General features: G+C 38.9%; 2 protein-coding genes across 4 annotated transcripts; both read right to left on the minus strand.

Moving 5' to 3' along the window:
- Positions 1-16: 16 nt before the first annotated feature.
- ykt6 (YKT6 v-SNARE homolog (S. cerevisiae)) lies at positions 17-13,413 on the minus strand. 3 transcript variants are annotated; one of them, XM_053515740.1, is made up of 8 exons: positions 13,069-13,413; positions 12,424-12,558; positions 9,851-9,933; positions 8,225-8,325; positions 7,673-7,777; positions 6,118-6,183; positions 4,920-5,021; positions 17-1,784 (listed from the first exon to the last, which is right to left on the minus strand). In XM_053515740.1, exons 2-8 carry the CDS (start codon positions 12,525-12,527, stop codon positions 1,749-1,751), a joined length of 597 nt encoding a protein of 198 aa, XP_053371715.1. In that variant the 5' UTR covers positions 12,528-12,558; positions 13,069-13,413; the 3' UTR covers positions 17-1,748. The 3 variants fall into 3 exon arrangements, with proteins under 3 accessions (XP_053371715.1, XP_053371716.1, XP_053371717.1); XM_053515741.1 differs by lacking the exon at positions 13,069-13,413 and adding an exon at positions 12,747-13,003; XM_053515742.1 differs by lacking the exon at positions 13,069-13,413 and adding an exon at positions 12,654-12,726.
- A 383-nt stretch (positions 13,414-13,796) lies between these two features.
- On the minus strand, positions 13,797-24,269 carry aebp1a (AE binding protein 1a). The gene is made up of 19 exons (XM_053475767.1): positions 23,716-24,269; positions 22,022-22,342; positions 20,911-20,997; positions 20,744-20,830; positions 20,508-20,567; positions 20,329-20,388; positions 19,966-20,043; positions 19,240-19,349; positions 17,508-17,647; positions 17,235-17,319; positions 16,962-17,106; positions 16,797-16,876; positions 16,498-16,621; positions 15,920-16,116; positions 15,658-15,831; positions 15,182-15,548; positions 14,902-15,041; positions 14,708-14,807; positions 13,797-14,625 (listed from the first exon to the last, which is right to left on the minus strand). The coding sequence occupies exons 1-19, from the start codon at positions 23,972-23,974 to the stop codon at positions 14,045-14,047; spliced, it is 3,195 nt and encodes a 1,064-aa protein (XP_053331742.1). The 5' UTR covers positions 23,975-24,269; the 3' UTR covers positions 13,797-14,044.
- Between the last annotated feature and the right edge of the window lie 1,869 nt (positions 24,270-26,138).

Raw genomic sequence — 26,138 nt, forward strand, 5'->3', positions numbered from 1 at the left:
CCACCTCACAAATTCAGCAATTTGATAATTCATTTGTACAGACTGAACATAACTTTTCCACTTGTTACAGCTGCTGTATTAATTATACATTTATACAATGAGTACATTAAGATGAGAATTGAGATTAAAACCTACAGTACAAAGCCGATCAACTGTGCATTGAGCTGAAGGAGAAAACTGTTATAGCATATTTAATGATCAATTTTACCCATTTTGCATATAAACACTTCTCATGTACACTTCAGGAGTATATTTAACCAAGTTAGTTATTTTTTTTATACACAACTACACAGAACATGTCGTCATTCAGACTTAAAGACTGAATGAGCTGCAGGGATTTGGCAAATTACCAAAAAGGCACCTCAGGAAGGTCCTCGAGAGCAGCTTGTCGAAGTTTTGACAAGGAAACACACGCACGCACACATCTACATACAAGCCACACAGATTGAGCAACATCTCTGCATAAAGTAAAACACCACCAGATCACTAAACACCATGGAATCACAAGAAGGTTAACAAAAGAAAGCCAAACTTCAGCCACACTATGCACTCCAGATATCTGATAGTCTTGAAGCTTTCGCTGATGTACATGAACACAGAGAGACGTTTAGGAACTTTAAAAGGTCCTAAATGGGGAACATTTCAGGATGAGACCAATTAGGATAGTTTTAGTAGTTTTATAACTTCAGCCTTTGCTGAAAAGTTAAGATAGGAATCAAGATAGGAAAGCATAATAGAGGGTTGCTGAAAAGTCTGGATCTATAGGCACTTTTCCTCATAATTTTTTTTTTCTTTTAATATTTATCTCAAACTCAAGATGGATGTTAAATTAATAATAAAAACATTGAATAGATCTCGTTCTCATGTGCTTGTGGACCCAGACTTTTGGACCATCCTGTAGCACTCACACTGACATGATTTTAGACTTAACACTGATTGCAGAGTCACTCATAGTTAAAGTACATATGATTCACATTTGTTAGTTCTGTCTGAAAATTAGAGAATACGCATATACCATGATGAAATGTCATTCAAGGGTAAGGGACTGATTTCAGAGGCGACCACACTTTAAATATGACTATTGCTAACAGGAGGGGGGGAAAAAAAGGGAATGTAAAAATATGACGAAATACATATTTATCTAATCGCTTACATTTTACAAAGTGAACAATGTACGTATTCAAAGTAAGAGCCAGTCTGACACAATTCACTTGATTTATTTCACAACTTGTAAAAGGATTTAAAGTACACACAGTATAGAACAATATTGTTGAACCGTAGTCATCACCCATGAACAGTATTCAAAGTCAAGGATATAACCCTTGACTTTAAATGTTCATTATTAAGGCTATCACTCTAACTGAATGCACAGCCACTTAAAGTAAGGCACGATACAGACTTCACTTTTTAACCTTCTGTCTGCGCTGTGCATTTTCTCATCCTAAAACCCTGCGCGCAATGGGCCCTGAGCAGACTGCCTTGGAACGCGGAAGAAAAAGCGGTGCAGTTAAGTGTGGTGTAGTCTGGGAAATCAGTCCCTCTAACCCATCTCGGAGGAAAAGTAAGTAAACAAAAAAAATCAGGGATTCTCTCTATCCTCAACACTCACTATAATGTCTCTGGAACAGCCGTGTCCGCTCTGTGTCTGAGCCCGGGCCAAGAGAGAGACGACAGGGAGATAAGAGAGAGAGACAACAGGGATAAAGATACACTGGTCCGGGAGAGTCTGATCCATCATGATGCTTCCATCACATCACCTCGCAGCAAGAGTTCTGCTTCCGTGCCTGACGGAGACAACAAGACAGATGAACACAAGCTTGACTTTACCATGTTTATTTGACCACAGTTCAGTCTGATTGATCTGATGATTAATTAAGCAGTATCACACTAGAGAGAACGCTGGTTAATCAGTACAACCTCGAGTGTGATACTACTTGTATACAACGGTTTCACAAACACCAGTTATTTAGAACAAATTATGATTTGTTTGTTTATTTAAAGTTATTTTGTTCGCTCGCCCTATCATCCGGAGATCGCTGGTTCGAACCCCGGGTGATGCTGTTTTCCTCTCATAGCCGGAGGCACAGAGAGAGCTGATTGGCCGAGCTCTCTCAGGGGGGAGGGACGAGAGGTACTTGTGCTCCCACATTAGTCACGGCGCTACAGCCAATCAGGGGCGTCTGTGAGCTCGCGCATGCAGAAGGAGCGGCTAGCGCTTTCCTCCGAGTGTGTTACTCCGCCCCTAACGGTGCGTGAGCGAGCAGTTCGAAAAGATGCGGTCGGCTCGCGTCACGTGGTTCGGAGGAAACACGGGATAGCTTTCGTCCTCCCGACTGAGTGGTTGTAGTAGCCTTGATGTGTGTGGGAGCCCCCTAGTGACGGGGAGTAATTGGCCACGACTAGATTGGGGAGAAAATCGGGGGAAAAAAGAATTGGACAGGACTAAATTTATAAAAAAAAAGTTATTTTGTTCCGCCGACACATATCCTTTCGCGTCTGGAGAACGAAATAAAAGGAGAGGAGAATAAAACATGGAGTTGGAGGACTGTCCTGTAAATCTCCCAAGTTTTTGTTCATATTCCCACTTATTCAGCTTTAGAATTTCAGCTCCATTAACCTGGGTTTCACGGTAAAATCCCAAATAATGTTAAATGGAAAGCTAGTGCGCTAGGGTCTACATTCAGTTGTTCAATGCACCATGATGGGGCCCATGATAAGGAGTTACAGAGGGATTTGGTACTCCTCAGGCTTAGGCGCAAATAAAACAACACGGGGGGAAAAATAGTTACAAACATAAAAGTAATTACAATGGAAGCCCGGTTCACGAACATAATTCGTTCTGTTTGTAACCCAACTGATTTAGTTTTTTTCCATAGGAATAAATATAAATAGAATTAATTCATTCTCTGTCATTATAAAGAATATTTAACTTTTGATTAAATTTTTTTATATCACAAAATACAAAACAAAGTATGAAAAAGCCTAAATTATACAAAAATTATACTAAATATAAATTGTACAGGAGAGAGCGAAGACTTGCTGACTTGCTGACGTGAAGGAATGGAGGAGGAGAAGGTTAGTGTTAGGAAGGAGAGTTCGCTTTTCATAATAACAATGATTAAATCTTCTTCAGGGATTTTCTCTCTCTCTCTTTTTTCCTTTGCCTCTGGTTCGTACGAGGCAGCAATTTTCACTTAAAATCTATCCAAAGTCATTTGTTTTTTTTCCTGCGCTACTATGTAGCAAAGGTTCGGACATTTTTCCACTTTGTACAAAATTCATTTATCATGTGCACCATCCACGATCAAGGACTGGGAAAATCATGATCACGGACAGTGGCAGCTTGGGGTGTCTGGGTCGGGTTCTGAGGAGGAGTTTGTGAACAGAGACAAATTTTTCTGGCCTGTGAACCAATTCGTTCCACTGATTAGATTATGATACAAATTGTCAGATGTGCTTTCTTAATAAAATGCACCCGTGCCTGGGTTTTGAATGTGGGTGTTGGCGGTTAGCTACTCGGTTTGTACTGCTTTCCGTACTGACCTTCTTTCACTCACGCTGCAACCGACAGTGTAATTAATGACTGTAGAGCGCCTATAATGTGGAGTGATGTATATAGTTCAACTCGCATTGTGCGAGTTATCTTTGTTTAGCGAACGGTAGCTCAGACTGCAACAAAAGAGTATCAGCGAGAATGAAAGGAAAGGTGTACAGGACAGTGGTGAGACCAGCGATGCTCTACGGCTTAGAGACAGTGGCGCTGAAGAAAAGACAGGAGGCAGAGTTGGAGGTAGCAGAGCTAAAGATGTTGAGGTTCTCTTTGGGAGTGACAAGGATGGATATGATCAAGAATGAGTTTATCAGAGGGACAACCCACGTTAGATGTTTTGGAGATAAAGTCAGAGAGGACAGATTGAGGTGGTTTGGGCATGTTCAGAGGAGAGATTGTGAATATATTGGTAGAAGGATGCTGAGGTTGGAACTGCCAGGCAGGAGGTCTAGAGGAAGACCAAAGAGGAGATTTATGGATGCAGTGAGAGAGGACATGAAGTTAGTTGGTGTGAGAAAAGAGGATGCAGAGGATAGGGTTAGATGGAGGCAGATGATTCGCTGTGGCGACCCCTGAAAGGGAACAGCCGAAAGACAAAGAAGAAGAAGCTCAGACTGCAACAAACAGTAGGTTTATTTTAATGTGCTTGTCTATTATTATTAATAATTCATTATCATTACTAAAGTACCTTTACATACACAGGGATTCATATCTATCTATCTGGCAGAGGATCTATATAATCTAAGACTAGGAAAAACACTGTGTATTGTTGTTAATGTGGAAGTATTGGAGAGAAAAGGAGAAACTGGTGAACGAATGACGATCACGTCATAATTAACAAGAACAAACTTGTCTCGTAGTTCTTTAAAAAAAAAAAGTAATGTGTTGTTTGTTAATAATATATTAAACACTGCAATTAGCAAAAGTGAATTAAGTGTTAGTAAAATAATATAATCTGTAAGTTATACAAAAAAAAAGATTGGATTGGATTAATTACATATAATCACACATATATATATATATATATATATATATATATATATATATATATACATACACATACATACACACATATATATATATATATTTTTCCTAAATACGCGTCATCATTTATAGCTACATTTAAGATGAACTGATTTCTTTGTTAAGAGTACTGAATAACTAAGCATGTTTAAGGACATCTACTATTTTGCATGATCATCACTAAAATCCAGGCATTTTAGCATTTTAAATAATTACAACAAAACCAGAGGACAGCATCTGATACTGTAATGTAAAACATCCCAGCAGATTCAGTCCCGTTTTGCTCTGCAAACTAAAACCAATTCATTCCAGCAGTGCATTTTATTCTGCTTTTCATTATACTAACCGTTTTGTAAAAGGCTTTTGACTGGTTTCCGAGGTGCTCAGACTTCTGTACCAAGTCATCCAGCTTCTCTCCTCTTTCAAGAAGGGACTCCATTGTGTTGTGCTGAAGAAGACAATAGACAAATCACTTCAACATCAACTTCTACATCAGTAATCAGCCAATCAATAGTTGAAGCATATTATAGACACCAGAAATGTGTTGCTTGGGGGGGAAAAAAGCCTCAAAGTCATCACGACATAGACTACCAGTCAAAAGTTTGGACACAAGCGTAGAAAGAAATAAAAATCAGGAAAGGCTGTAAAACAACGCTAAAGGCACCCAGAAAATGTAATAATCTCCTTTGCACAGTTGATATTGAAATGAGTCTCGACTCTTTAAAGCCTTTATAACGGTCCTAATCTGAGGATCTGTTTGTTAACTGGTGATTTTTGGGGCTGGTAACTTAAATGAACTAAAAACTTCTCTGCAGCAGCGGTAGGTCTTGGTCTTACCTTCCTGGGATGTTTTTCATGAGAGCCAGTTTTCATTGCACTGATATGGTCATGTCCTTTCATTCTCTCTTTCAGATTGCTGGTGCTTTTTATGTACAGTTACTTAAGTTCCCATCTGTATATACAATCATCAGATACATGTACACAAAAACAGTATATTCTTATTATTTTATACAGATTTTACCTCATTGATGCACCTTAAATTGTAGACAGTGCATCATAGGGTCTTTTTCTTCAGCTTTACCCTTTTCTCAGTGTTATTTTTGAATTTTAACCTGGCCTTAATATTCTGTTATCTTATATTTTAATATATTGTTGATTATTAGTTGTGTAATCTGTGAACTGGTGCTGTAATGTTACAATTTCCCTTTGTGATAAAAAAAGCTTTATCCATCCATCCATCCATCCATCACTAGACATATTAAATGTAATTACATTGAACCAGTGGATCTCAGAGGTAGCCACAGAAAACGGGGATGTTTTTTATTTAATTAAAAAATGATTATGTGATAGTATGCTGAACTACGCACTATGCAGGTTAAAAATACCAGAGCAGGGCTTAAAACCTGAAATCACTTCCACAGGAACCAACAGTCTCTCACTTTCCAACAATGATCTACGCTGACTATAAAAAAAAAAAAAAGACGTAAAACCTTTTATTAATTTATGAAGAGCTGCGAGTTGCTTATGTGATGAAGTTTACTTACGAGAATAATTTTGGTTTCATCCAGTTCAGCTTGCACTTTTGTCATGGCATCAGCTTCACGCGGGTTCTATGGAAATAATGACAGATTTCCAAATGATTCTTTCTTTCGAATCAACAAATCAGGCGAACTCATTTATGTGGAGTAACATAAAACCTAATTCAAAAATTAAACCTACTTTCAGACAGTTTCTCGTATTTTTATTTTGGTGAGGTTTTATTTAAATCACAGCCTATAATTATCAAATCCAGTTCTTGTTAGTTTGTTTGACTAAACACATTCATTTAAACCTTAAAAACACAAAAAACAAATACATAAAGTATATATAAAGTTGCAGTTTCGTATAATGCGGAACCAAATACTGTTCCATTTTACGTGAGCATTGTCGTTCTTTCTGGCTGCTCCCGACAAGGGGTCGCCACATACAAGCTCAGCAAAGGTTTTATGCCGGATGCCCTTCCTGACGCAATCCTCCCATTTTATCTGGGCCTGGGACCGGCACTGCATCCAGTGGCTGAGGTTTGAGCACTGACTGGGAATCGGACCGGGGTCTTCAACATGAGCCATGTATATGTAATATACATATTACATTATTACATATATTCGTGTACAAGACTTGCTTTGTTTTTGGACTTCAGAACAAATCAGACTTACGAACGTGCGTCTGAAAATGAAACTCGTTCATAAGTCAGGGACTTATTGCAATGTTTTTTTGTTCTGTGGAAAGTTAAAGCAATCTCTGCTTGCAAAAAGTTTGAGAACCCTCTGTCTTTAATGATAACATGCTGCGGACTTTTAAACATCTGACACACCCTAAATGTGGTTTGTGTATGCTGCCTTTACACAGTCTTCAAGCAGGTAGATATCACTTGCGAGTGAATGTTGTTTGCACTAGAAAAACTAGAAATTACTGAAGACATGACAGACGTATTTAGAATCTGACAGGGACCAGTTTGGGAAGCAGTATAAACCTGATAAATTCACATTTTTCTTTAACACCATTGAGCATGCTGCATTTTTTGGTATTTGTGGTATTCGTTACAGTGTCATGGAGCTGTAGTTTCAGATAGTTTCACAATTCTTCAAACCAAACTAAAAAGTGAAACTTTTCTGTGTAAATGTTTCTCTTAACATTTGGATTGCATTAATTACGGCTCTACAGCCAATCAGGGGCGTCTGTGAGCTCGCGCACGCGGAAGGAGCGGCTAGCGTTTTCCTCCGAGTGTGTTACTCCGCCCCTAACAAGCAGCAGTTAAAAAAAAAAAAAACGGTCGGCTGACGTCACGCGGTTCGGAGGAAACACGTGATAGTCTTCGCCCTCCCGACTGAATGGTAGAAGTAGCCTTAATGTGGGAGCCCCCTAGTGATGGGGAGGAATTGGCCACGACTAAATTAGGGAAAAAATTTGAAAAAAAAAAAAAAATATATATATATATATATATATATATATATATATATATATATATATATATATATATATATATATATATAATATAAAGAACATATTCTGGCATGAATGCCTACGATATTACTGCAGACGTCTCTCTCTCTCTCTCACCTGATACTTGGCCAGGTAGCTGTCTAAGGCGGTATATTGGACAGTAGCTGGCGAGCCTGAGGGCCAGTCTATGCTGTTCACTTGCCGAGCGAATTCATCCAACACCTGCAAACCGAGGCAAACCGATTAAAACCTGGATGTACGAAAACAGATGCTGTAAAACATTAGACTATGGCTGTTTTATCCTCAACAAAATTTTACAATATTCTTATGTTTGGACAGGAAACATCTTTGAAACTTTGTATTGATTTGCACTCTTATATACTGTATATACACACACAAGAGGACAATCCACGCCAGCAAAATAAATTATTTCTATTCCAAAACTATATTTCCCTTAAATTGTCAGCAGTCTTTATAGGATTCCTCGGTTGTTGCTATGAAATATGCGATGTATATGCTTCCTGTTCAGACTTACACATTCCAGCATTTAAAATGTTTCATTTCAGGTGAAACATGAAAGACTAAATAATTATTAGAAGAAACGTATAACAATACTTAATAAAAATGTCTCAACAATTAATCAATGTAAAAAAATCTTTTAAAGCCTACCTTATCGAGCAAAGTGAAGCACACTCTGGAAGGATACTCGTTATCTGCAATCACTACTCCACTCAGACAGTCGTTTCGCACATATACGTGACACAGGTATTCTGTTGTTTATAAAAACAAACAAACAAACAACAATGATATTTACACAACGGCTATAAAACATAATTTTTATTTATAACTAGCTGAAGTATCTGTTGTTGACAGAGAAAAGAAAGAAAAAGCTAAAATTTTACAGGTAAAAATAATCTGATTAAATTTAATCAGTGATATTATTATATCTGGTTGAAGCCCACATTCATGTCTGTCTGTCTTTGTATACAGAACTCTCTGCCTAACGTATTAATGGTAAGAGACTTCTGGTAAGAGACACTGATCACTCAGGGAACGTACTGCTTTTTCCACCAGGCTATAAGGGCAATAAACACTCGACCTCATCAGTGACCAACAAATTCAGCACACAGTCACTTAAACAGTCAGTTCATCAAATATTATTGCACTGGTTTAATTTTTACAACAAATTTTTTATAATTTTATATTTGTACTATATTGTATATAATTAATTAAATTTTTTATTCTCCTTAAGTCTATTTTTATTTTTTATTATTATTTTTTAATCTGCACAGTCTGAAGTTTGCTGCATTTCATTTCACTACTGTTGTACTTGTACAACCATGTATGTGACAAATAAAATTCTTGAATCCTGAAGAAAAAAAAATCTGTAAGTTTGAGTATTCTAAACCTTGTTAACTCTAAATTGTACTACTTTTAATGTCAGCCAAATACACTTCCTGTTCGGTAATCGGAAAATGAATCACAGAGGAGAAATCGATTCCTGGTGTTAAAATTCCTTATACCACTTCAGCGCTGTTATTTCAGCGGTGAAAATATGAGGTAATCTCAGTAAAAAATATTCAGTTTTTTTTTAAGAGATTCATTTATTTGGCACATAACTTTACTCTACATTTTAATTTCAGGTTAAACTTCAGGCAAATATCCAATTACTGCGAAAGTTCCATTAAATTCTGTCTGGCCAGTTTACACATTGTTGTAGCAGGGGATTATATAGAGACATTCGGGGCTTTTTTACTCTCATAACTGAGTTCTGTTATTCTGCGCAATTAAAAGTCCTGATTTGACCTGAATACTCCTCGTAATTATAACTGAATCAAATTTAAAGCTAGATTTCATCTATTAAATAATCTGTATCTTTGATCGTTGAAAAAAGAAATCAAGCTGTACTATGTTGCTGTTCTTAATTTAACTAGACTTCCTGCCCAAAGCCATTGTATGTGTTTTAAACACCGGTCACATCAGTTTCTCCTGAGGGGAAAATCCTAGCCTTTAATCAAAATAGGAAACAACTGCACGATCTGATTAAAACACTTAAAATGGTTACAAAAACAACGTCCATTGGGCAGTAAGTCACAGATAAACCAGCAGACCGGAGTTGGCTGAAGATAAACATCAGCCTGCCAATTTGTTGTTCTAATTATTGTCTAACTTCAGTTCACTTGTTTCCTCTTTCAGATGCGGTCAGAGTAATGACTGGTTTAGAATAAATCACATCGTCATGGTGAAAAACAATTCGAGTACCTCTTCAGTGTCATCCAACAAACCATTACTAACCTTGTTCTTTGACAGATGCGCGGCTTCCCAACGAGGAGCGCTCGACTATCAGGTTGCTGGTGAAGGTCATGAACTCTTGTACGCTGAAAGACAGGATTTAGTGACACAACTTAAGATGCATATTGAATTGCCCCATGTTACATCACTCAGAAACGGTAGCTTAGTACATTGGAATTCTTTGACCAGATCATGACTTCCTTCCCAGTGATCGAGCACATGTTTCAATTGGTTTATCTGACTTTAGCACTTACAAGTAGCCTTTAAATTTCCTGGTCGAACAACTTTCACTTCTGTTTAAAACCGGTTTGGAAAATCAGCAGGAAAATTTAGTTTAGTTTGGCGTAAATTTATTTTAAGATTACATAGACATACAACTTTACATTATCACCACCAAAAAAAAGAAAAAAAAAAAAAAACAGCTCATTGTGTCATTAAAACAGCTCGGACATGTCAGAGGGAATGAACTTAACAAATTTTCAGAATCTGTGCTACAGTATCTGACACAAAGCCGTCAGCAGCAGATCCTTCAAGCTCTGCAAGAAGTGAGGTGTGTCCTCCACAGATTGGACTTGTTTGACCAGTACATCCCACAGCTCCCTGATCAGATTGTGATCTGGGGAATTTGGCGGCCAAGTCAATACCTTAAACTTTTTGCCATATTCCTTAAACCACAGAATAATGTTTGCAGTGTGTCAGAAGGGGCATTATTCAGTTGTAAATAGTCAACCACTGCTATTAAGGAACATCAGTGCCATGAAGCAGTGTGCTTTGTCTGCTACAACGTGTAGGGAGGTGGTACATGGCAAGTAAGTAACATAAACATGGAAGCCAGAACCCAGGGACTGTGCTCACATTTTAAGCCATCATTCAATTGGGGATTCAATGTACAAATCAACAGATTTACAAATGTTAAAATAAAATATTATTATAATAAATCATGAAATGACACATGGAAATAAGATTTTTAGATCTGAAAAACAATAGATGTGTGTGTTTAGATAGCCCTTAAAAAAAGAAAGAAAAAAAAAAACCCTATTACATAAATGGGTCAGAATTGAGTCACTTTAGGCCTGGTGATGTGAATGTAGCTACGGTTTTCCAGCAGAACAGTACACAGCCACACAATTACACCTCCTCTGAAGGCTGGCACTTCCCATAGTGCATCCTAGTGTCATGTCTTTCCCAGGTAAGTAACACATACATGCTACCTGTTCACATGATGCAAAAGAAAACATGATTCATCAGATTAGACCATCTTCTTCCATTGCTCCGTGGTTCAGTTCCAATGCTCACACGCCCATCGTTTTGTACACAGGAAGCTGCGTTGCACTGTGTGATCAGACATTTCTCGGTCATACCCAACACTGACATTTTCAATAATGTATGCTACAGGAGCTATTCTGTGGGACCGGACCAGACGGGCTAGCCTTTGCTCCTCAGGCAAATTAAACCTGCCTCTGGTTTACCAGTTGTCCTTGCTTGGATCATTATCTGTATGTACTAACCAGTACATACTGTGAATACCTGCTGTTTCTTTACATGCTCTGGCCATGGTCTAGAAATCACGACTTGACCCTTGTTAAAGTTGCCCAGACCTACCAAACTACATGCACATAAACCTGAGGCTGGAAGAGTGAGGCCACAGTGTGCCACCTAACATAATATTAGGGATGGGAATTACCAATCACCTGATACGATGTTGTCTTATACCTAGGTGCCAATTTGATTAATGTTGCGATTCTGTACGTATCACAATTTTATAAATATCGCATTTAGATCCCCCCCACACTTTTGTTAAAATTTTAAGACCTTGAACTTTAAAACAAATTCTCTAATGTTTTATACCCTAGCTTTATTCAACAGCTAATACTGTTGAGCATCATTAAAGTAATTAAATGTAGGCCATTCCTTATAGCATTTTTTTTACTTAAAAACTAAGGCCAGCATTTAAACAATACAAAAGAACTTCAAATACAAGAGTGGAATATTTAACTTCGACCTAAATTAGGCAAAATGTTTTACTGAGCAACATATTATTATTTATAATTAATATTTCTAAACAAACTCAGCAAATAGTTTACTTCTACTGTACGGGATGCCAGTGTATGAATAGTTTAGAGAGTCTAATTCGCTCACAGAGTTTGGAGAAAAAGGCAAATCGAAGGCTTTTAACACACGCGTAAAGGAATTGTTCATATCTGAGGCTGATTGGCCAATCACTGGTCACGGCCAATCAAAGCAAAAATCTGATCGACCGGTTCATTTCTATTATAAATGGAAGAATAGTTTTTTTATTTTGGAATCTGTGTGGTGCCTCACAAAACAATCACAAATTCATGACTGGATCCCCCCAACACCAAACTACACACACAGACCTGAGGCTGGAGGTGCTATGCCACTTAAAAAAATAATCTTATTCACTTGACCAGTCGGTGGTTTTAATCTCATGGCTGATAAGTATAATTAGTGTTCATGAGGTCCTTAGCATTACGACTAAGTAATAAGGAGACAACAGGAGTTTATACCGTAGAGGTGGGTAATGTCATTAATGATGTCATTTAGGAGGTACCTACCTGGATCTCTGAAAAAAACTAAATGAAGACAGATCATAGGCTGCTTTGAGAAGGTTGGCCTTGTTCGACCCTTTGTACAACACACACAAACTGTACAGCTTCATGGTTGGTATTCAGCTTGGGTTATTAGCAGACCTGAAACAAATCCACGCGCGCGCGCGCACACACACACACACAAAGATCAGCACACGACTGATAGAAATTCTCACATATAAGTTAAGCACACTGACCACGAGACACGCTTTGTAACTACGTAATTATTTACATCCTGACAACGTTGTACACGTAAATACTTTCGGTTTCTAAGGGAGGTTTCTGCTTACTCAGTTCCTCGAGGATTACCGCCTACCTAGCATCATTAGCATAGCCGGGATACTACCCGTATTCAGACAAGTTCCCGCATTCGGATTGGCTCCTATTATCCCGCCTCCTTCGCTCTGATTGACTAACAGCGCTCACTCGCGGTCAGGCTTCCAACTGGGAAAAAGATTAATCCTGATTTCAGCCAATAAAAGCTCAGGAGGCGGGGCTTGTCGTAATACTGGTAGACGTGTCACTTAAATATTTAACAGTGTTAGCAAGCTAGCAAAAACACCCACTAACAATTATTTTTTTAATGTCACGGTGACTTTTAAAAAACCTTACCTGTAAGACTTAACGAAAAACTTTTGAGAAACCTTGTTAGCTAGGTTACGATATTTCCAAATAGACTCCAATAAGAACTCGTGAAGCAGCTAGCTCCTGAGGCTAGCCGGGTCGCTAACTGGATTAATCCAAGATTTTAATATTTTACAACAACCGCCTGACTAAGACGTGGAAAATATCTTAATTCTTAAAACGTAAACGCGACTTTAATCGACTATTTTAGTGTCAAAGCGATATAACAGCTAATAATCCTTATCGCCAAATATTCGTTTATGAAGCTTGGCTGAGAGGTCTCGCTTAGGAAAGGCGGTGTTACAAATGGCGGTAAAGCCGCTATATTTGTGCTCTACGGAATAGGAGAAATATCAAAGGCGTCAAGCCTGTGTAGTGCACTACGTATGGACAAAAGCATGTGTATTGGGAAGCGTCCACTGGGGAAAAAATTACGACAGTACTGAGAGGATTACAAAATAAAAGTCAAACAGCGGACTCTGATATCAGCGCTAGATATCTTTAAAGCACACATTTAAAATAATCATTGTTATGCAAAAAAAAAAAAGATTTAATTATTATTTCAATAAGAATTTATAAAGATTATGGTATTTATTTATGGTCTCTCTCTCTGTATTATATATATATATATATATATATATATATATATATATATATAATGTGTGTGATATATTCCATTTAATTTATTTATTGAATAACACTGCAAAACCATAATGTAATCCAGCCATTTTTTATTATTTAAAAAAAAAATGCGTCAATACAAAAGAAAAGTGCACTTCCGGAAGTTGAACACTAGGTGGACTTTGATTTACATTGATTGGATTCATTTTTTTATTAAAAACCATATCCAAAACTCTGTTCTACAGAGTAAATGTCCATATAAAGTAGAAAATAAAGGATTGTAAAAAAAAAAAAAAAGATGCAATGTTGCTGAGGTGGCTTTTATTATTGTGTGTGTGTGTGCTTAATAATCATCTATCCTGTACTCAAAGGTGTAGTCTCGTGTTGGTTCTGTCTCTGGGAGCTCAATCTCGATTGGTTCTGCTTCATCTGTGGTGTCTGGCACGAACCACGTGTCGAACCAGGAGTCAGTGGTCTCTGCTATCAGCTCTGTGGTGGTGGGAAGCGGAGTGCTGGTTGTTGTAGTAGTGGTGGTGGTTGTCGTGGTGGTAGTGGTGGTGGGCACTATAGTGGTGGTCATGATGCCCCTCAACCTCTGCATTCGCAGTTTGCGCAGACGCATCATACGCAAACGCCTCAGTCTCTCCCTTCTTTCCCCAACAGGCAGTTTGTTTATATTCGGACCAACAATGCTCGTGCTTCCGGGCTTGGTTCTGGTGAGGACTCTAACTGGTTTGTTCTGACTCTGGGCCATGATCTCTCTAATCCGGGCCCAGTTGGATTTGGTTAATGTGAAGCTGCATCGTGAAGCACTCGCCTCGTAGCCTACCATGCACAAGCGAGTCTGAGAGGTATAACCATCAGCTCTTGCGGTTACGCGATACTCGCCCGGGTTAAGGAGACGCCAGTAATCACCTGTAGAAGCTTAAGAGAAGAAAACATAAGAGTTATATAAGTACAAGGGTCCGTACAGGAGTGCCTATTATTTATATACAGCAGGTGTTACCTGTTTTCACGTCATGCCTGATTCCTTCGACCAATATTGTAGCATTTGCGATTGCATTCCCATCAGTGTCCTTTACCACACCTTTGATGCCACGGTGCACCTAGATGATGTCATAAATGATGAGATTTGCTTACGTTTCTGGCCTGGTCACATTTTGTCCTTAAGACACTTTGTTGCCCTCAAGACCTTCTTACCTGCTCCATGAAAGCAAGCAAAGATTCTCGGTTGCTCTCCCACTCGAAAGGCAGCTCGCTTTCATGCGGAAATTTGTCACATCCAAGAAAGATGGATATCTCGAAGCAGTTAGTGTGAAGATAACTGAAATCATTCATGCCTATGAGAATGCCGATTAAAAAATCAATTAATTAATTAATATTTGCAGAAACATAATGTGAGAGCTGTAAAAGAGCTGTACTTTACACTAGTCGGATGCCATAAATGAGGAGTAAAGAAAGCATTTTATGTCTCACTCACTGCCAACAACAGGTTTCCAGCTCGCACGGTTAATGATGCCCTGGCCACCTGTGATATCATCGGCCTGACACGAGCCGTACTGCGTCTCCGTCATGGTGAGGTGGCTGTGAGCATAGGACGAGGCCAGCCAGCGGAACATGCTCTCGTCAGGAGTCTCTCGCAACGCACCTTCGTTTTGCCTCTGTATCCGGGCCCATGTCTCTTCGTTCATGTTGTAGTTTGGGCGTACACCCGTGCTGGTGACCCGGGCTGGCCGCTGCATGTCGAACGGGTATGTCACTATATTCTCACCGCCTTGCAGGTTTGCTCCCAGAACGAAGGGTGTCCGCTGCATCCAGGAGATGATAGCTTTGGTCTCAGTGGCCACCTGAAAATATATAAAGATATCATCCTTCATAAATTTCTCATCATATGTGGCATTGTTCACTATTATACCTCACACGTACTACTACTACTACTACTTTGACTGTGCTTACCGAGCCATTCAAAAAGTTTTCAGGTATGGCGATATGATGGTTTGGTACAATGCGGGGAACCCAACCCCTGTCTTCTGCACCCCACAATATGCTATTAAGGTCAGGAAAGTTCTGGAATATGTCATACCCTTCCTGGGTCCAGTGTCCCAAAGCCCAGTTTCCCATTTCTGACCCCTAATACAACAAAAAATTATGAATTTTTTTTTTTTTAGTGGATGTTAACAATGGTTATATGGACTAATAAAGTAGGAGCATGCCATACCATTTCATAAGCCAGCTCGTACGCGTCTGGATTGAGAGAGGGCACTAAATGGATGCGCACTCCGTCCACAAGACGTCGCACTCGAGGGTTGTCGTAGTTGTACTCTTTGCAGAGGTATTGCATGAGCAGTAGTAGGAGCTCTCTGCCTAAGACTTCATTCCCATGCAGACCTGCAGTGTAGCGGAATTCAGGCTCACCTGAATAAAAGGAAAGTAAAGAAATATTTCTATCGTGCTGAAAGTAGTCTCTAACATGATGCCAACTTCTACAAGTTGTGACAACTCTGCATGGTTTTCTCGGTTAGACATGATGGAAATCATACGCTATGGTTTTGCGAAGCATTAAATCTCAACCCAACTGAACACCTGTGGGAGATTTCGTGCTAGACATCCTTTGTGTCCAAGTTTAGATATTTGTAGAATCTGTGCTGAGGTGTATTGAAGCTGTCATAGTGCCTCATCGTAGGCCAACACCTCACTAAGACACATTCTTTTTTTCTTATGTTTCTTTCTTTGGTTAAGTTTTTCCTTTCATTCGCCACCAATGTACAGGACATGTTTAGACAGAACAGACTCGACCTGTCTCATGCTCTCCCGGGTTGTCCGAGATCTCCATCGCGTACAACTTCAGCCCTTGAGCGCTCTTGCCTATGTTGTAGATTCTGGTGATGTTAGGACACTCTTCGTTTATCACTTTCATCATCTGTGTTACAAAGAAAAACAATGAGAACAATGGGAAGTTGGATTGCAAACAAGTCAAGAGGCAAAGATCAACAAGAGACAAAGCAGAGCACTGCACATGTGTAAACAGTAGGGCTGCCCTTTAACTTTAACACGCCGGTGCTTTGCATTATGAAAATGCGGCACGTTGGCCTCACCTGCCTCATCTCCTTGTAGTTGTGATGCCTGTAATCCAAGTCATCGGTGGGTGTGACATCATTCTCTGACGGGTAACTATCTGTTCAAAACAAGCTTGTTTATGTACACAATCCTTAAAAGCAGCGTCAATGAAAAACTGGCTCGTTGAAAAGTTAAGTGCTTACTAGGCAGGGGGCAGGCAAGCACCTCCAGCCTCATGCACAGACTGCCGTTCCAGCTCTGGGGTAAGATTCGGATATATCGTGCAACCATAGGCTGGGAGAACTCGGTCTTCACCGGCGTTTCTTTGTCGATATTGCCGTAAAAGAGCTAGAGGGTCAAATTCATAACGACTTAATAAAGCCTGACCTGAATATACATGAAACATAAGGAATTGCTTAAGTATTACGTAATATGCATGAACATTCTTAAGAAGAAAAAGCAAGAAATCTGATCACCCATTCAGCGTAGCCATCGTGAAGCACCTTCCATTCACGAGTGTCGTTACTGAAGGCCACAAAATACGATGAAACAAAGTCTTCACTGGAGGGATAAATTTCATTTGGTTAGAAACCTGGCTTATGTCTTATTGTATCATCCTGTACCTCCTTGACAGCGAAGTCAATGTTCAGAAATCATTCTGCATTTGGTTTAACATTCAATATGAATTATGATGTAATGTAACATACAAATATTTGAAGTTTTAAAAGATCATTGTTTGCGGTTCTTACTTTATTTCCGAGTTCCTGCCCTGTGTAATGACCCCGGTGTACTCCACCTCTCGCCGGGCGTCCAGCTGAAACCAGTGTTCCTTCTCCTCCGTGTCCGCACACCAGGCACCTCCGTAAACATCTTCCTCATTGCTTGAAGCCTGGACCAAAGCAAACCAAAGTTTATTTTTTTAATCCTGCTAAACATCTGGACTTAGTCATTATTAACCAAAGGGTAACATACACTGGTCATTCAGTACATTCAGGTGTACTGAGCTACATAATTTTGCTGAGCCTCGACCTGATGCTTTGAGTCCTTTGAGTTTCCATCACATTGTGAGTATATAGAAATCCTCTTCGCTAATAAACATAGCTCAAATTTAAATTTAAATTCAATTTATCTGTCACATACACAGTCATACACAGTACAGTATGATATGCAGTGAAATGCTTCACTCTTTTTTTTTTACTGTTGATTCTTTAAGTGATCTCGATTCATGATTTTTTTTTAGATTACATTCTCTTCACAAAGGTTTTGTCTGTACATGGGTTAGAACTTGCTCTTTCAATTAGATCTTCATGTTTCATACATTGGAGGACCAGAAACCAGTATCAGAAAAAATCCTGTCTGTATGTCTGTATGTCCGTCCCTGTCGATTTTGTCACAGCTTCAAGTAAAACTTGCTGGACAGAATTTAATGAAACTTTGTTAGTCCTTCTGAAATTGACTGTGAAAGTTAAATATGCGACATAAGAAAAATAAAAATGTTGAGTAGAAGGGAAGCTACTGTATGAGCAGTTATGTGGCAAATTACCTCACCATCCAGCGCTTTCTTTGGATGAATATAGCGCTTTTTCCCTCGAGATGGCTATGCACGTCACTCAACAGAGCCCATATTTTACAGTGAATATACAGAGTATAAGGAAGACACGTAAAAACAACTGTAATGCACCTACAAAGAAAATTTTATTTCTTTGTATTAATAAGTTAGGCAGATAGCTCAGGCAAACATGTACATGGCCTTCAACCTGAAATAATAGGACAGTTAAACTCAATGATGAGTACTCTTCTTCTATAACAAGTAATAGTAATAGTAATGAGTAATGCTTCTTCTATAACATCTTGTTAAGTTTTATTGATTGTAAAAAAAATGGGATATCATACTTTTTCTTTAATTTATATTTACAAGTTAGTTCTTGCTATCCCTTCTTGTTTTTTGTTTTTTTAATAAAAGCTCCAAATAACTGTTATATGAAGTAATAAATAAGGAATAAAGGAATAAAGACGGAAAATGCAGTTTGCTACCAAGAAGCCCCAAAAACAACGGATGTTGGTTCAGAATGATGATTCCTTCACAAAAGAAAAGTACATCAAATCTGTCCTTTATGAAGGTATTATTAGATGTAGATTATGTGAAGTGTCCATCATACAATCCTCTGTGTAAGAAGTGTTACTGTACAAATGACATCATATTGGAACGAGTGCAATATTATACCTGTATACTAATATTATTAATATTATAACCTGTCGGGTTGGAACTACTGTCTGAGCTGCTGTTATAGAAAATTAATCAAAACCTTTAGATCAATCTGTCTTGAGAAATCAAGATTGTAAGGTACTGTATTTTCCTACACTGATTCATCCTGTTTTCTCTTAATAATGGTTGAGAAACATGCAAAAAATTGATTCATTTATCTCATTAGAGAGACAATACTTTTTAACAGCACGGTACAGTAGGATTGGTGTCACCACCTGCATGTTCAGCCGGCCTCTCTGGGCTGCAAATCCATGATGTGACGTTGAAGAGGACGAGATTTGGTCGTCCTCCACGCGATGCGACTCCATGCCCATTGGAGGACAATCTGTGATGACGCAGTAAAAAAAAAAAAAAAAAAGCTGATCAAAAGAAATCTTTCTACAGAATGTTAAATGTGGCTAAGTGTTGTTATGCATCTTCATGCTTGTGTGTGCACACTTGAATGAGTAACACAAGTCTAACCCTGACTGCACATGTAAGGCATAGTTTCTGTTCATGGTCATGAAAGCCCTGTCACTCTTTGTGCAGGATGAGAATGAGTGATCTCTCTGACTAACTGATTCCACTCCAGAATAAGAGAGAGGCCTTTCGAGAGGAGAAGCTCATTCGAACGAAGAACAGGATGGAGCGCGAGCCAACAGAAATGCTGGCTCTATCTTAAAACCTCCCAACACCGGGACTCACTCAGGGACTGACTGCAGGCCTGGCTCCAGCTGGACATGAAACAGACTGTGGGGGGAAGTGAAGCTAAGGACTGACATTTATTACAGTTTGCACAAGCATTGTAACTAAAAGCATTTATAAATAAAAGCATATGTATGTGAACAGTGTATTGGTAGACATATATTCATTTGAATATATTCATATGAATGTTTGGTTTATTAGTGGCTCTATTCGGGCTGCATGTCGTTACATAATCAGTGTGTTCTGGAAAGACTTACTTTTTGGTTCAACATAAACAGGAGTTTGCTTTCTTCTCTCTTCCTCCTCCTCCTCCCATTGTTTTCTGAGTTTTTCAGCTGTTTTTTAGGAGCGAGGGATGGAAGTTTAATCTTCAATGTAAGCTTTAAATGCACTTATATATATATATATATATATATATTAAAAAAAAAAACCCAGAACAAGCGAAGTTAAATTCAGAGGTTAAATCAGGACTTGCAGTGTTAAGGAATTTTTTTTAGATGAGAACACTGTTAATCACAAGAATTGTAAACAGTTCCATTGCACATTTCTTACATCACAACACGTCGACCACCAAGAAGCCAAATGAGATTTGAAGTGTTATTGCAAAAAAATATTTATACCCTTTTCCTCCTTCTCTTTCCGCTTTTTCTCCATCTCCTCCTCCATCTTTTTTTCTAACACTGTTTTAAGAGAACATAAAAGAGAGAGCGAGAGAGAGAGAGAGAGAGAGAGGTACTAAATTAAATGTAATTCTTTTTTATGACACAACAAGATTTAATAAATAATGATGTCAACCTACAGTCAGATAGGTCGTATTCTTCATACCAGGGAGGTACAAATGGTTTGGATGTGGCCTCCTCTATCCACACACACGTATGCACGCACAGACAGACGCACATACACAACAAATTGTTTAATCATATTATTTTTTTAAATAAAGTATGCAGCTGTAAATGAAAAAAAGTTTTTTTTTTTTTCCTCCATGAGGTATCTCCGCCCACACCATGCCACTTATTTAAATTATCATTCGACTACCTGGAATGGGTAAATATATGTTCGGATCCTCAGTGATGGGGTCGGCCTCTTTGACTTTGGGCAGGAGATCCGGCTCTGTTACTTCAACTATCCGGAAAATGTAAAAAAAAAATTCAGCCTTGGTTTTAATTTATATCATTTTGGTTCTCATACAGACAAAAACATACATCTGGCATCCCAGTAATCAGAGTCATGCTCGTTAAGGATTTTAGTCATTGAAGTCGTCGTTGGGGCGTCTTTCTTGGGCGGAACATCTATGAGAAAAAAAAGGATGGAAAAAAAAATATTAATAGTGGAATATCCATTGATTTATCCATGCATCCATCCATCCATCCAGCAAGTATACCTGTTATCCTGCATAGATAGGGGTTGCAGGGTCATTGGAGTCTGTCGCAGGGAAATTAAATGCACAAAATGGGTGAATTTATATATTTTTGCTGAAGATTTGAATTTAAGTTAATTTTTTTAATAGAACATTAAAAATGTTTAATTGTAAGTTTAAAAGCACCCATGTGTAATAGTGTAATAAGGTCTAAAATCAGTGGGTACAAGACACAAAATTAGATCGGTCTAAAAATTTAAGTCTTTAAAATTTTAAATAATAGATTATAAGCTGTTAACAAATGTATTTTGGACACATACAACATTTGGACATTAATAAATCCAAATGTAACACCAACATAAATGCACAGAATGGCCTAAAGAAGTGAGGCTTGAACTGATCCCTTCCTCGCCCAGTCAGTAGATTGATGCACTGCATTAGTGACAGTCATTTGAGAGTAAAACGACTGCTGAAATTAGATCTCCATTTGTGCCGGGGGGGTTTTCTTTGCTGACACATCTGTAACACATCATCAGTGATGACTGATCGAGAGGGCGTGAAGTACAGTCGTGGGTGTAATGAACATGAAGAATACGGATTATTTACTCTATCATTACTCAAAGGAAAGGATTACAGAATGGTACATTTAGTGGTTTTGTTTAGAATTAAAGGGTTCGAATTTTTCCGTTTACAGTGGCATAAAATCAGTAGAGCTTTATAAAGCCAAAAATCACAAATATATTGTGATAGAATGCCTTTTTTTTTTAAAATGCTTTTGGCACTGTGGATATTGGACTTTTCCCATCTAATATCACCACCAACTAACACTCGTGAAAAGATCTACTGCAGAAAATATTAAAAGGAAAAGCTCCAGATTTGAACTATATTACAACCATATTATCATTTCCTAACTCCAAGTTTAGTAAGAATGAAAAAGCATTTTAGCAAATACATACATTTGTCCAATCCAAAGTCTGTGACAATAATCTCCTCCTCCTCCCTATCCAGGGTTGGTTTCTCGGCTGGAGGGGCGACGTTCTCAATTTCTTCATACTTTGGGGTGGCCTTCACTATCTTGGGCTTCTTGGTAGGTTTGGGTGGCTTGGGTTTTTTGGTTGGTTTTGGTGGTTTTGGCTTTTTGGTTGGTTTGGGTGGTTTGGGTTTCTTGGTTGGTTTAGGCTTCTTTGTTGGTTTTGGAGGCTTGGGCGCCTTGGTAGGCTTGGGGACTTTTGGTTTAGTTGCTTTAGCCTCTTTTTCTGCTGCTTTCTTTGCCTTATCTTGTGCAGAAGAAAAGGAAAATAAGAAATAAGTGTTTGGCATGCTTTGACATAGTGTTCATGATGCTTAATAAGTGGTTATAATCTTCCTTGCATTGTTATCTACATTATCCTCATACAGTAGTTCCAGTGCAGAACTAAGCCTAACTCAACCAACTAACAACTTTGGGAACATATATATATATACATACTTGATTATTTAATTAGCTAATCATATGGCAGCATGGCTCATATAGATAGACTCATAAATAGAGGTCAAGACCCTATGTTGGCTTGCATGAAGTTAAAATTCACTTCAATCATTAGAATATGAAAAATGTGGGATCTCATTGATTTTATTATTGGCATGGTTGTTCCTCATTGATGAGCTGGTTTGAGCTAGGATTTTTACACACAGTGAAGTAGGCTGTATAGTGTACTTAGAATGGTACAAAAAACATCTGGATGTAGCAGTTTTTCGCATGACAAGGAGAATTCAGAAAAGAGTGGTTCAATCAAACAGGAACTCGAATAACCACTCTTTATAACGTGATGAAAATCTTTATGACATCATGAGTTGAAATGAAAAGTCAAGTCACTTCAAACATTAAGGTTCCAACTGTACAAGACCACGTTGTGTTCCTCTTCTGTCAGCCAAGACCAAGAATCTGAGGCTACAGTGTTGTGCACAGACGCAACAAACATTTTCCAGTCTTTAATTGTCCAGTTTATGCTGCCCAGTGTGCAGGTGTTCCTAATTACCGTTACGCTGTAGACGTTTTGCCATTCTGATAGAACTTAAAAGTCTTACAGCTATTACGACAGTAAACAGCTGTCTGACAATGATTACAGCAAATGAAATGCAATGCTGTCAAACTCACTCCAGACCACAGACATAAATCTCATCCCTGGCTACACAGTAAGCATTCTTCCCCCCTTGCTTAGTCTACGCATTGATCACGATCCACTATGCAGATTTATACTTTTGCTTTAACTTTAAGACAGTTGCGAGCTTAATCCAAAGCAAACGTTAAGCCTGTTTCTCATCCCTCTTTGATAAGCAAAATAGAGTAAAGGAGGCGTGCTTGGATGGCAAGTATTACCTCCATGTTTGGCTTGACCGTGCTGACATCTGCAATTACCATTTACTCCTTTACTACTGCCTGACTGTAATCGCTTTTCCATTCACTACTCTTTAAACACAGCAACACTGTGTTTGTGGTATAGTGTGAATACAAAGAATGACTTGAGTTTGCTGCCTACCTTGCATAAATGTTTGCCAAGTGAGACAACACAGTTCAATTTATTTAATTATCGTTCAATCAGGAACTCCTACAAGCTTAAAAGTCTGCACATGCTTTATCACTGAATACTCCGATGCTGATGCTGTTTACCTGCTAGGACCGCTTCAGGTGACTTTTTACCGCTCGGTTTGCCATTTCTACCCTCCATATCTACACTGGGCTCGTCCAGCTGAGTGTCTTCCGACTGTAATTCTTTTCTTTGCTGATCACCAGGGGCAGATTGTCTTCTCAGCCCTTTGGTGGTCTTCCCAGGCCTGATCACGGCTTCCGCGTCAACTTCGTCGAAGCACGATAAGATCCAGCAGAGTGCGAACAAGGTGAGACAGAGCGTAACCTTTGACCTCTGCATCTTTACTCAAGATTCTTCTCGTGCACTGGGATAAATGGAAAGACGATGGAGAGCCAGACTTGCTGTCACAGAAGAATGTGCCGAAGCAGCAGAAAGGAAAAAGTAGTAACCGAAAGCAGGGCAGTGTTTGATATTGGTTCTCCAAAGTTTAAGACAACACACTAATCCGAACCAGAGGAAGAATCAACAAGACTGACAGTGAACTCAGATGTAGAGCTGGAGTCCTGTCGTGCTCGCTTTCTCATACAGAACTAATCCTCCAGAAGAAATCCTCCAACGGCCCCCTCTGACCGAGTGTGGGAAGTCTCGAGGAGAGAACTATTGCTGTCTGAGGAGGGTACTGGAAGGAGGGCCTGAGGAAGGGGGAGGGTTTGTGGCTGCAAAAGAAGAAAATCTTCAAAAGACAGATTTTCCTTTTTTTTTTTTTTGGAAAGCCTTGTATTAACTGGATTTAATAAAACGCAGATTAAAATTCTTAATCTGTTGTGTCAATCAAAATGATGCGGGTGCTTTCTTATAGCCGAGGCATCTCAAGTGTGGTGGTGAATAACAACTTGTTTGTCCACTGTTATTAAGTAAGAGTTAGTCGCTAGTTTCCATGCTGTGTGTTTTTTTTTTTTTTCCACCATCCACCCCCACCAACCACAGTGTTTTAAATTCCAGGGAATCTTTCTGCTTGGAGAAAACCTCATGCAGTTAAACCTTCCACATAACACACCAGAGGCAAACAGTCCCATTTATTTGGAGTAGAGTGCAGAGACAAATGCCATTAACCACTGCATGTTCTAACCAGTATACTGTATATTTCCCATCACACTGGCAAACCAAAACTAGAAACAGATGAGAGGAAACCACTGACGACTGGTCATGATATTTTTATGGAGGCGTGTGTGTGAAAGATTCTACTACGCCTTGGGGTTTAGCCACGAGGTGTCATTGTAGGTGAAACCTACAGTAGTATCTTCTAGTATATTATTATACTTATTTTCTAAGAATGAGCGTGGTAAACTGAGAAGATTGCTAAGTCTTATTTACTTTGGAAATTTCAGGACAAGTCTTGAATTTTTATTTCACCTACACCATCTCAGTCAATGGTGGAACAATGGCGCGGTGGCTAGCACTTGCACCTCCAGCTCCAGTGTTCGATTCCCGTGTCGGGTCTGTGTGCACGGAGTTTGCATGTTCTCCCCGTGCTTGGTGCGTTTCATCCGGGTTCTTCGGTTTTCTCCCAAAGTCCAAAAACATGCAGATTAAGCTAATCGGCATTCCCAAATTTTTGACCAAATTAAGGTCCTACCACTTTTGTTAAGATGAGAATAAATATTATGGTCACCATCTGCCTTCACGGTCCCAAGTTGGACTACAGAGGTTCCTAGATGGTTGGATGTGTATCAGTCAATGCTCATGATTGCTCATGTTCACTGAGTTCAACAAATGATCCTCCATGCATATGTATTAAACAATTGACAATCTACAGGGTATCTTATCAAGTTTAATCATTTGACCTGACTGTAAAGAATAAAATGGATGAAGCCACAATCTGGGCTAGAAAGAAATCAGCGCCAGGTTTGCCTTCTGTCTATTTTTAATATGACTGTTTGTAGTTAATTTGACTGGCGTTCTTTTGCTTGGGTAGACAAAATAATAATAAAAAAAATAATAAAATTCTCGTTAATGAAGGCGTAAAAACAATTAAAAATTTGAATGGTGCAAATATTTTGAGGATAGCCATATGTCCGTGAAGGTCGATTCCGGTCGAGATGGCTTGGAGCCTACTGTAGTTCAACAAGAGTAGAACAAGTGATCCTCGAAAATCACAACAAAAATCGCAAGAGAAGCATCTGTCTGTAGGAACTGTACATACCATCATTCAGAAACTTGACTGGCAGATATTGCCACATTCCCTGTACAGTCTCACTTAAACCCATTTCCATACTGTATGTTTGGAACATACAGTATGGAAATGGGTTTGGTCATTACAGGAGTTTGGTCATTACAGGTCGTTCCTGTTTGGAGTCCAGCATCTCAGATGTATTCTCATCATGGCTCTGGAATACTGAGAAAACTTTTGACCTTGATGTTATACAAGCACCAGTAAGATGCTGGGATAGGTGCATTAGTGTAGCAGGGGAGGATATAGAGAAATAAAGGGAGTTTCATCTCA

Source organism: Clarias gariepinus, chromosome 17, assembly GCF_024256425.1.
Source record: "Clarias gariepinus isolate MV-2021 ecotype Netherlands chromosome 17, CGAR_prim_01v2, whole genome shotgun sequence".
NCBI classification, from domain to species: Eukaryota; Metazoa; Chordata; class Actinopteri; order Siluriformes; family Clariidae; genus Clarias; species Clarias gariepinus.

Coding starts and splice junctions, on each gene's coding strand:
- ykt6 (XM_053515740.1), bottom strand. CDS start 12,527: ATGAAGCTGTACAGTTTGTGTGTGTTGTACAAAGGGTCGAACAAGGCC. Junction 9,934..12,423: donor AGTTTTTTTCAGAGATCCAG/GTAGGTACCTCC, acceptor CCTGTCTTTCAG/CGTACAAGAGTTCATGACCT. Junction 6,184..7,672: donor GCTACCTGGCCAAGTATCAG/GTGAGAGAGAGA, acceptor TTATTTCCATAG/AACCCGCGTGAAGCTGATGC.
- aebp1a (XM_053475767.1), bottom strand. CDS start 23,974: ATGCAGAGGTCAAAGGTTACGCTCTGTCTCACCTTGTTCGCACTCTGC. Junction 22,343..23,715: donor ACCTGAAGCGGTCCTAGCAG/GTAAACAGCATC, acceptor CTTCTGCACAAG/ATAAGGCAAAGAAAGCAGCA. Junction 17,107..17,234: donor ACGATGGCTACGCTGAATGG/GTGATCAGATTT, acceptor TTGACCCTCTAG/CTCTTTTACGGCAATATCGA.